General features: G+C 38.7%; 1 protein-coding gene across 3 annotated transcripts in view; it reads left to right on the forward strand.

Moving 5' to 3' along the window:
• LOC108716142 (sodium/potassium-transporting ATPase subunit beta-1-interacting protein 2) overlaps nt 1–8,119 on the forward strand; it is a 658,173-nt gene extending 650,054 nt beyond the window's left edge. For all 3 annotated transcript variants that reach the window (XR_005961265.1, XR_005961266.1, XM_041562904.1), the window contains one exon: nt 6,205–8,119. Coding sequence is in view for 1 of the 3 variants with exons in the window: in XM_041562904.1 (XP_041418838.1) it covers nt 6,205–6,214 (10 nt within the window). In the remaining 2 variants the exon portion in view is untranslated. The remainder of the gene's footprint in view (nt 1–6,204) is intronic.
• Nucleotides 8,120–12,165: the final 4,046 nt, after the last annotated feature.

Here is a 12,165-nt window from a genome sequence, read left to right on the forward strand (position 1 = left end):
ATAGTGGTAGAATCAAATGCCCTTAGGGATTGGGATAAGGCGGTTATGAGACATAGAAAGGTATTAATGTGTAAATATGTATGAATGTTTCACTAAAATGACTGACAGTTGGGAACAGATGAAAGAAATTGATTTAGTCTTCTGCCCGACACCAACCTTTTTCTTTTCTATCTCTTCTTGTCAACATTGCTTGATCTACACTGTAGGCAAACCTTTGGTTCTGTGATGCTGGGACATTCTTCTCTCCCTTTGTGATTATTATAAAAAGAATATTATGAAGGGACAAATGGTGCTTTTTTCTTCATTTCTAAAACTTGTTTACTGTATGGGTTTAGGATGGAGAACGAGTTTTCATGTTAATATTAGAGAAAGTACAGAGAAGGGAGAAAACAGAGAAAAAAGAGCAAGGAAGGAAAGAAGAAAAATAGTTGAATCATAAAAAGGAATTAAAGAAAATAGGTTGTTAGGTTCAGATGCTCTACTCTTTTCACTCCAGTTCTGGCTGGACTGCACCACCCATTGAGAACCTTTTGTAGTAAACAATTACACAAATGTAGTTGAGATGACTAATTTACTAATTATTTATTTTATAATAGGTAAAAGAAACTTCTGGAGTCGATATATAAAGTCAGTTACTGTGAATATCACTGCTTTAGGTTAAACTGCAGGGGGAATTTTATTCACTGATAAACTAAAAGGGCAGTCACACGCAGCCTATTTTCCATTCATCACTGACATCAGCATTTCTCATGTTCTCTCTATCATGAAATAAAACTGAAAGTTATGTAATGTTTTTCTTTTAAACCAATGATTTAAACTGTTTCCCTTATCTGTGTTTCTATAAATCAGTTCAGTGCAAACCATGTTGTATTATTTTAAATTCAGCTTGCTAAAAATATTTAGCCTAATATTACATTTACAATGAATAATTGTTAAATATGGTTAACACCATAAATTTTTCCATTTGCGTTGTGCTCTTTTTTGCCTCTATACTGATAAGGGGCAGATTTATCAAGGGTCGAATTTCAAAGTAGAAAAAACTTCGAAATTCGACCATCGAATAGAATCCTACGACATTCGAATTCGAAGTCGGAGGATTTTATACATCGTACGATCGTATAAATCGTGGTACGATCGTACTCCAATCGTACTTCGAATCGACCGATTCAAACGATTTTATCGTACGATTTTCCTTTGAATACAAAAAACTTATAAATATGCTCTGGAAGGTCCCCATAGGCTAACATAGTACTTCGGCAGGTTTAAGTTGGCGAAGTATTGAAGTCAAAGTTTTTTTAAAGAGACAGTAATTCGATTATCAAATGGTCGAATAGTCGAACGACTTTTACTTCGAATCAAAGTCGTAGTATCCTATTCGATGGTCGAAGTATCCAAAAAATTACTTCAAATTTGGTTTTTATACTTCGAAAATTCCCTCGAATTTGCTTCGACCCTTGATAAAAATATTTAGCCTAATATTACATTTACAATGAATAATTGTTAAATATGGAAAAATTGTTAAATATGGAAAAATTGTTAAATATGGAAGTCGGAGGATTTTATACATCGTACGATCGTATAAATCGTGGTACGATCGTACTCCGATCGTACTTCGAATCGAACGATTCAAACGATTTTATCGTACGATTTTCCCTTCAATACAAAAAACTTATAAATATGCTCTGGAAGGTCCCCATAGGCTAACATAGCACTTCGGCAGGTTTAAGTTGGCGAAGTATTGAAGTCAAAGTTTTTTTAAAGAGACAGTACTTCGATTATCAAATGGTCGAATAGTCGAACGATTTTTACTTCGAATCAAAGTCTTAGTATCCTATTCGATGGTTGAAGTATCCAAAAAATTACTTCAAATTTCGAATTTTTTTACTTCGAAAATTCCCTCGAATTTGCTTCGACCCTTGATAAATCTGCCCCTAAGTGCTTGATGTTCATCAAGTGATCTATGGGCCACAGTGGCTTCTTATTGAATCATAAAGAATTGACACTAAACGGCAGTCCAACACTTGCTGCACATAGAAATGGCTTAGTGTATTGGTACAGGACCTGATATCTATAATGCTCTGGACCTGGAGTTTTCCAGAAAGGGGATCTTTGCTTAATTTGGATCTCCATACTGCTAAAGACTGCTAAAAATAATTTAAACATTGATTAAAGCCACTGATTTCCCCCCAAAAGGATTCATTATATCTCATTTGGGATCAAGTACAAGATACAATATTGTTATTACAGAGAAAAAGGAATATGTTTTAAAAATTTTAATTATTTCATTAAATGAAGCCTATGGGACACAACCTTTCGGTAATTCAGAGCTTTCTGGATGCTGTATTTCTAGATAAAGGATCCTATATCTGTATTTATGCCAGCCAGTGATGGGGTAGTCACGTATCCACTGAAACTGCCCAGTCTGAGGCATTGTGCACTGACTGATTGTCAGCCTTCTAGTTGTTTGGAAAAGACGGATTTAAATGAATTAGCTACTACATTTATCATCAGCTTTAAACAAGGGATATCAAATGGTGTCAAATAGCACATTCACATACAACTTACTCAAAGCAGTCCGTTAAAAATACTCTTCTGAAAATTATAAATGAGACCTTCCTGCACAGAGTACAGTATGAATAGTTAGTTTATTACAAGTATGGGATCTGTTATCTGGAATGCTGGGGACCTGACTGTTTGTTTCAGAAACACAACTATACTTTATATAAACAAGCTGCTGTGTAGCCATGGGGGCAGCCATTCAAAGATGAAAAAGGAGCACAGCAGATAACAGATAAACTCTGTAGTATACACAATGATTCTTCAGAATGTATGTATTATCTACTGCAGGGCTGTCCAACTGGCGGCCCGCGGACCCCCCCACTACAGAGATTAATTGGCCCCTGCATTGTTTAAACCTCAAATTCAGACTGTAATCCCCTGTATTGTTCTCACCTGTGATCCCCCTGCATTGTTCACACTTGTGACACCTCTATGGTTTATATCATAAAGGCCTGTACTATTCACACCTGAGACCCAGACTGAAACTGGCCACATTGTTCACCTGTTCACACTTTATTCAAAATGCTAATGGGGCACCAGCACTGTGTCACTGTATGTAGTACATATTAGAATGATAGCTTTCCCTGTCTTCTGCTCTGTTCTGCCATTCTCTGCTTGCCCAGTGCTGCTTGTGTGTGACATTCTCTGCTTGCCCAGTGCTGCTTGTGTGCCAATCTCTGCTTGCCCAGTGCTGCTTCTGTGTGCCATTCACTGCTTGCCCAGTGCTGCTTGTGTGTGCCATTCTCTGCTTGCCCAGTGCTGCTTGTGTGTGCCATTCTCTGCTTACTCAGTGCTGCTTGGGTGTGCCAATCTCTGCTTGCCAAGTGCTGCTTGTGTGTGCCATTCTCTGCTTGCCCACTGCTGCTTGGGTGTGCCATTCTCTGCTTGCCCAGTGCTGCTTGGGTGTGCCATTCTCTGCTTGGGAACAGGAAAAAATTGGCACACAGGCATTCAAGTTGCTTGTTCACCTGTTCACACTTTATTCAAAATGCTAATGGGGCACCAGCACTGTGTCATTGTATGTAGTACATATTAGCATGATAGCTTTCCCTGTCTTCTGCTCTGTTCTGCCTTCCCCCCCCCCCCTGTGTGTGCCATTCTCTGCTTACTCAGTGCTGCTTGTGTGTGACATTCTCTGCATGCCCAGTGCTGCTTGTGTGCCAATCTCTGCTTGCCCAGTGCTGCTTGTGTGCGCCATTCACTGCTTGCCCAGTGCTGCTTGTGTGTGCCATTCTCTTCTTGCCCAGTGCTGCTTGTGTGTGCCATTCTCTGCTTACTCAGTGCTGCTTGGGTGTGCCAATCTCTGCTTGCCAAGTGCTGCTTGTGTGTGCCATTCTCTGCTTGCCCACTGCTGCTTGGGTGTGCCATTCTCTGCCTGCCCAGTGCTGCTTGGGTGTGCCATTCTCTGCTTGGGAACAGGAAAAAATTGGCACACAGGCATTCAAGTTGCAGGGTACACCCTGCTCGTTTATTGTGCGGAATGCATTCCACACAATAAACGAGCAGGGTGTACCCTGCAACTTGAATGCCTGTGTGCCGATTGCAGAGTGTATGTGAGGCTGCCGGAGCCTCTAAGATTGTGCACCAGGCTGATCTGCGCAAGGGTGTGCGACTGTTCTACTTGTTTTGTTGAGACTATTCTCTGCATGCCCAGTGCTGCTTGGGTGTGCCATTCTCTGCTTGCCCAGTGCTGCTTGTGTGTGCCATTCTCTGCTTGCCCAGTGCTGCTTGTGTGTGCCATTCTCTGCTTGCCCTACGCTACCTGTGGAATGTAAGCCTGTTAGGGGTTTGTTTGTGCGGTTTGTTAGCATTTGGAAATTGTTGTTCCAGCCCCCAAAGGTGTTTAATCATGTGAGGCATATGGATTTAAGGGTATGTTTTAACATGACTTAAATTTTTCACATATGAGTGATGAGGAATTTCCCTGCAGTGAGGACCAACCAACAGCTACCACTGTTAATGTGGATATGATCTTAAAAGTTCTTGTGGTAACATGGGTGTGGTTTACAGTGGGTGTGGTTTAAAAGGGGGAGTGGTCAACACTGACTTCCATTATCGGCCCTCCACCAGATAGGCCAGTAAAATATTGGCCCTCTGTACCAAAGAAGTTGGACAGCACTGATCTACTGCATACCTTCCAACTGTCCCGTTTTTCTTGGCACAGTCCCGATTTTGACAGCTCAACAGTCCTGGATTATTACTGAAATGACCCAATTTTCTCTTTGATCTTCTGCACTGAACTGCCAGAAAAAGATACAAAGGGCTTTTGGCAGAGAGCCCAGAATATGTGGCATGTGCACTTAGATACAATTTTAAAAATTTAAGATAAGCAATGAACCTATTGTAACAATTTAAAATAGGCAGGTCTCTTGAGGAAACTATTAATTGCAGCATAAAGGGCAATTCACCTTCATTAGCAAAACTGTAACAACTGAAAACGACAAATGTGATCATACTTTCATAATCTGCCAAATTTTTTAGAATGAACATGGTAATTAGAGGGTTGCCATGGTTGCCCACCTGGTTACACAGCAGCTTGTTTATATAAACTATAGTAGTCTTTCTGAAGCAAATATGCTAGTTTTACCAGTGCATGACAACAGTATATTTATTTTCATTACTTTAAGACACTTTAGTTTTTTGGTGTTATTGTTCCTTTAACTTCAGTTACAAAAGGAAGTAATTAAAAAATGTTAGAACAATTTTGCTAAAATGGACTTTGGGTGATAGCATAATTCAGTGCTTTTTGGATATTGAGTTTCTCACGTTTCGGCTGGAACACCAGCTGAAACGTCAGTTTTTTGTGCCCACATTATATTACATTTTTTTGATAAGCTGTAAAACCTGTGAGTGCTCCTTCTTGAGGATGACATATGCAACAATTTAATGATTGCACCCAGGCAATCGTTACACATTTTTTCGTGAGTGCCACCGGTATTGCAATAGTGTGTATATATATATATATATATATATATATATATATACACATATATTATACTGAATTGTTATAATTGTTATACAAAATAATCCTCAAAATTCTAAATGAGTTGCTTTTTCAATGCATATTGGTTGTTTGCAGACCAACAAAAAGGGGTTTTTGAATATTGCAATCTGAAATATTCACAATGTTGAGCAAAATAAATATACAGGTATAGGATCTCTTATCCAGAGTGCTTGGGGGTTTGCATAATTTTGAAAGATCCCTTAAGTAACCATACCTTAAGTCAGATAAAAGTAATTTTAACATAAATGAACCCAATATACAGTAATTGTTTTGCAACCAATATTGATTCATGCAGCATAGTTTTGTACTTCAGAAATTTTTTTTAAAAAAAAAAGTTTTTGGCCTAAAATGTACTCCAGGGGATTCAGACTTTATTTCAGAGCTTTCTGGATAAGGGATCCCATACCTATTTGCAAAACAGATTTATTTATTAATGCTTTTCATGGGTCCCTAAAAAATGATTTTGCTGTGGGATACAACTTTTATTGAAGCTGCTGAATCTATTACAGCTTCTAGGCACTAAGATGGACAGCAAAGTACATCTGGGAAAAATAATAATACAATAAAACAAACATACAGTTGTTCTATCTTGAAAAAAATCTTATCTTAAAAAATGTAATATTGTTTTTGTTTTCTCCTAGGTCAAAATGAACCAGCAAATTACCTGAGTATTAGATTAAAGACTGTTCCCCATGCCTTCTTCACAAGGCATTCCCAAGAATTATCTGAAGAGGGGGAAACAATTCCGTGCAATTACAGATGTTTCCCTGGATATGAGAACAAGCATTGTTCTCATAGTGCCCAGATGGATATATCTGAAGCTGAATTTCCTAACTCCTGTGAATGCCTCAAACTGCTTGAGAACTGATACATTGGCTCCCTCTTCTGGAACTTTTTTTTTCTTCCTTTTTGCACCGCTAACCCTGTCACCACTGGATTTTTGCAAAGTATGGACGTTAGAGATTGACTTGGATAGATTATCATTTCAATGAATATTTCAAACAATGCTCAAAGTGCCATAATGACTTCTCATAGTAAGGCAAAGGGATACAAGAGGAGTTGTTGGTTTGTTTTTGTTATTTAATTTTTTTCTTGTCATTTTTTTTGCAGGCCTACATCATAGCAACCCATGCCTGCACATTGCCTTAACCCAGCCAAAATGTGATTGTCAAAGGAGGATATATGGGGTAGCAGGAGATGTCAGGATTCTGTATAATGTTAACATTAGCCTGCCATTCCACAGAACTGATCTACTGACTGGATGGCACACTGATAGGACTGCTATGTTAATGGAAATCCTCCATAATGACAACAGCTCTTGTTTACTCCAGAAATCAAATGTGTGCAGAGTTGCCTTTTAAGTAAGGTTTAAAAAATGAATGCCCCTTAGCTCAGAAAACATCTGCCACCAATTTTTTGTTCAAGTGCTATCATTGATGTTACATTAACTTGGTGGAACAAGTGCAATGAAAAAATATGGCAATACAGTGCCCAGAAATAAGCTTTTTTAATTCATATTTACACCAGTAGTTATCTTCACAATAACAATATTAAGCTCTGCACTCCAAAGCCTTTAACCTGATGACTTGACGCAGGAGGGTATCCTTTATCTGTAAGCATGGTAACATGACTCCAATTGCACTGGGGATAGTTATTAAAGTATTACTTTGCCTTCTGGTTCACATGCTTACCTGCAACCATTCCCCAACTAACTGGCATTGTTATCTAGAACTGTGTAGAAACCAGAAATGGTTTAAGGATGGGGCAACATAGGCATTTGCCCTTGACCCCGCACGTGCAGGGGCCCCATGGCCAGAGGATGTCCTTGGTAAAGAATAAATTATATATATATATATATATATATAATTACTTTGTGTAATAATTGTTAGATGCTTTCAGTATTTATATCAGGGGTATTCAATATACAGCATTGCAGTTGTTCTTGATCTACAAAGTTCAGCATTCCTTTGATTCCAAATATCTGTCAGACTGATTGTGGAAATTGTAGCTCAACAATGGCTGAAAGGCTTCAGTTGGATGATTTAAGTGGTTTTTTCTCTCAAGCTGAGGCCCAGTCTTGGCTGCATTGTATCGCACCCCCTAAATCTGTAACTATGGCCTCCATTATATCAGAGGAAAAGCTGCTTTAATTGTTTATATCTTTTATCCACTGTTGGTGTTAGTTTTTATGTAACTAGTTTTTTCTTTTCTCAAAATAAAGTGAGGACATGTTTCTAAACAGTAATACCAACAAAACATTTAGAACTAACTAATATTTTTTACAGTTTCAGTGTAAGATATATAGTGTCTGTAAACTCTTTTACACTATGTTAGAAAGGTTTCTTTTGTGGATATCTGGAACAATATTTTTTGTGAAGTCTGGGATTTTGTTAGTATATTAGAATGCATACTGGTATTTTATCTTAATGTACTTGTGACTATAAAAAAAATGACTACAGTGGACCTTTTTTGGGGGGGAGGGGGAAAGTTTATTAGAGTAAGATGTGTTTATAAATTATTGATTTTCAACTTGCTTAGATAAAAAAAAAACAAATATTGTGCTTCTAAATTTTTTCATTAATTTGAGAACTAGAAAATGTAAAAGTTCAACAGTCCTGATGGACAAGGTACTGGCTCCCATGTGGTAGGCACACAAACTGTGACACAATAGAAACCCCGCTGGATCCTTTCCCTTTCCTCTACTCTCCCCAGGCAGACTCACCCGAGGGCTCAAACACAGAGCTGGCAGGCTCACACAGAGCGGAAACAGGCATCCACAACAATGAGAATCTTTATCCAAGAAATGCAGCTTTGATGAATCCGTAGCTGAACGTAGCTCCCAGTACTGTCTATAGCGCAAGCAATTTCCATATTCAGGTTTGGAAAATCCGGAGCTTTAGACCCTCCTGATCGAGCTCCCAGGCATGGGGTCGCCTACCCCAGCCTCAGAGGCCTCCTACCTCTACATATTGGCTGCTGAATTACTCTCTCCTCCAAGAAGTAACATCCAGCAGTAAGACAGCAAAAATCTATAATGGCTGTCTGAGCACACGGCTCTCCCTTTTATAGTAAGGTGGTGCAGCAGTGACACCTTGTGGTATCCTCCGGTATCTGCCATGCTGCACCCACAATGCTCTGGCCCCAGCCCCTGGGAAACCCCATAGCTCAGCCATGTGGCTCTCTGTAGGGAATTAACCCTTTGGGTCCCTACAAAAGTAAACTAAAGCATGATTTGCTCAACAGTGTATTTGGATATAAAAGAAGATAACAATAAAGATAATTAAGCAACAGTAAACACAATAGAATTTTTCAAGTTTTTGTTAAAAAAAAACAAACTTTTCAAGATTTTTTTTACCCCGAAGCTGGAAATAGCTAGAATCTGAAAATACTGCAGCTAAAACCTGTTGAGGTCATGACAGAATTCGCTTGAACCATTTAAAGTTGTTTTTTCCCACGGAAAACTATTTCAATTGGAAATAAGTTGTGAGTTCATATGAAGTATAAAAAACCTCACAAAGCTCTAAAATTAAACTTTGATAAATAACCCCCATAAAGTAAGAATGGGAAGTTCTAAAGTGCTCAGGTGGAAAACAGCAAAAATATTGCCATAACTGAGCATAAGGTTTACTGAAGCATTAGGATAGGTAACTTTATATCAACATATCTACTGCATTGGAGTTCTAGAACATTACAGCATAATTCAGCAATTACATTATAGTAAAATGTGGAAAAGATATAGTATTGACATGCTTCACAGAATGCTGAGACATAAGTTTTCCATCAATAATAAAGTTGCATAACTGGTTAACAAAGATTTTAGAAGGGAAAAAAAAAGTCTTATTAAATTCACATTTTGCCAGCCAAACACTACGTTTTTCTGGAAGTGTCATTGCTAAATAAAAAATTGCCAGGTCCTGACATCATTTTAGGTAACACACATCTTTATTATCCACTAACACTGGGAGAGTTCTGTTACAAAGCCAGCACTAATAGACTTGCTGTCATTTAGGAAATGTCTTTGGTTTTGTTGGCTCAGCAGGAATTTGATGTGAGAAAGCTCTTTCTTGCCAAGGTTTTTGTGCACTATAAAAAGCCTACGACAATTCATGTTGTGTTCCTAAACACTTATGATACGGTTCTTGTACAAATGATATCAATACTCTCCAAGTGCCAAAATGTAAAATTTTAATATTGGTGACTACACTGGTGGTATTTTCATTAAAAGGAGGACTTAAAGGAGAACTAAACCCTAAAAATTAATATGGGCAAAAATGCCATATTTTATATGCTAAATGTATTGCACTGGCCTAAAGTTTCAGCTTCTCAATAGCAGCAATGATCCAGGATTTCAAACTTGTCACCCAGCCCAACCACACCCACATTATTTCCGAAACACTGGGGATGCGCAGGAGATACAATATGTTTTTCAATTTCCCATGCCCCAATCCCCATTGCTCTGGTTCCGATGGTGAATTTGAGCGAATTAAAGGGAGGGGACAGGGGCTATGAACGACAGTGGGCCTACGGACGCCCGCTATGTGAATCTGGCCCTGGATGCTACAAGGCAGATTATTGCTAATTGTATTGGTTTCTGTGCTGCCATGTAGTAATTATCTGTATTATATTGTAATTAATAATCAGCCTTATATTGTGACATTTCTGTTCTGTATATACATATTGTGAGTCAGTCCCTAAGCTCAGTTAGTGATCAGAAAAGAAGATGGAGAGCTACTGGGGCATCTTTGGAGGCACAGATCTTATCTGCTAAAGGGCTGAGTTGCCTTGGTCTGGTACAGAATCTCAAAACATAATATATATAATTTCTAGCATACATCTTTAGTTAAGCTTTACTTTTACTTAAATCCAAAAATGCTTCTTGCACTTCTGAAAAGTTGCTCTAAGCACTGATGCCCAGTATGCTTTGATGAATTGTGCAAGTGCACCTATTGATGCTCTGTTGATGCTCTGAACAATGGCATTACACACTGAACTAGGTGGTAATTCCTGGGTTCCTGCACTAGGCAGCATCAGTAGCTGCAATAAAGAATCACACCCTACTGCAGTTTCAATGCCGCATGCTGGAAGTGACACCCCCACTCCAATGTTCCCTCTAATTCTTTCTCGGCTATGTGTAAAAAGAAATCTTTTGTACACACATTTTTACTTGTGTGCGCAGTTTTGAAAAACTGTGTGTTCAGGTCAGAAATTATACAAATGTATTGTGTTTTAGCACAAAAGTCTTTGTGCGCACCACAATTTGTTGTGTGTGTTGTCCTCAATTTGTTGGGTGTGTGCAAACAAGCACATACCTTAGAGGGAACATTGCCCCACTCTGATGTTAGTAGCAACTTGCACATTATTCCCAAAAATGTGCACTTGCATTTAATTCAATGCATCAGGCGAAACTGCAGTGGACACAATAATGTTGCAATTTCATAATTCCATTAATACATTTATAAGTTAGCCTCTTCCTTTCAAGTGTACCTGCAAAGGACTGAAAGACACGTTGATTATTAAGTATATGCAGTTGTGCCTTGAGACTCTGCTTACATTCTTTTTACCAGTGTTTACTCCAGCTGTATATTTGCAAAGAGAGAAGTATTTAATTACTCAGTACATGTATTTATGTTTTTATTGTTTCTGCAGCTGTTCGCAAACCAAAAGTCTTTTCACCACCATCAGGTATTATCTTGTCGGATACAGACACATCATGCAGCATTTCCTTTTGTGAAGAGTGTCGGCTCAGATGGAAAATCTCTCATGTAATTTACACAACAGATTTAATTATGTCAGTCCCATTATATTTTGACTTGTAGGATACGTTCTGTCAATCCAACACCATCCTACAAAATCTCCTGTGTAGTTTGCCTCTTACACAGAAACTGAGCCCCTCTGACATCCAGTTACATGACATGTCTAACCTGTCTAGCTATGACTTTTGCTACATCACATACAACTAATAAGCACTCTCTCTAGTCCTAACCAGCCTCTGTATGTTTGTGCAGGTGTTTTTAAATATGCACCTTTCCTCTTAGACCTTTCCTCTTAGGTGCCAATGCCAGTCTTTAGAATGCTCCAACATTTTAAAATGATTTTCTTTATTTTTGCCTTAGCTTTAGAAGTGAATAGGGATGTAGCGAACGGCGGAAAAAATGTTCGCGAACATATTCGCGAACTTGCGACAAAACATGCGAATAGTTCGCGAACGTCGCGAACCCCATAGACTTCAATGGGAAGGCGAATTTTAAAAGCTAGAAAAGACATTTCTGGCCAGAAAAATGATTTTAAAGTTGTTTAAAGGGTGCAACGACCTGGACAGTGGCATGCCAGAGGGGGATCAAGGGCAAAAATGTATCTGAAAAATCCATTGTTGACACAGCGCTGCGTTTTGTGCTGTAAAGGGCAGAAATCACACTACGTCACTCAGGTGATGTTTCTGGACACGGAATGTGAAAAAGCTCACACAGCTAGGTGGCACTTGGTTAAAGACTGGGCAAATAATGCCTGCAAGGGCAACGTATACACTACAGCCGTTGGATACGGAATATATTATTGCTGCTTGAAAAACGTCACTCGGGTGGTGTTTCTGGAGACGGTATTAT

The sequence above is a fragment of the Xenopus laevis genome, chromosome 5L (genome assembly GCF_017654675.1).
Source record: "Xenopus laevis strain J_2021 chromosome 5L, Xenopus_laevis_v10.1, whole genome shotgun sequence".
Lineage (NCBI taxonomy): Eukaryota > Metazoa > Chordata > Amphibia > Anura > Pipidae > Xenopus > Xenopus laevis.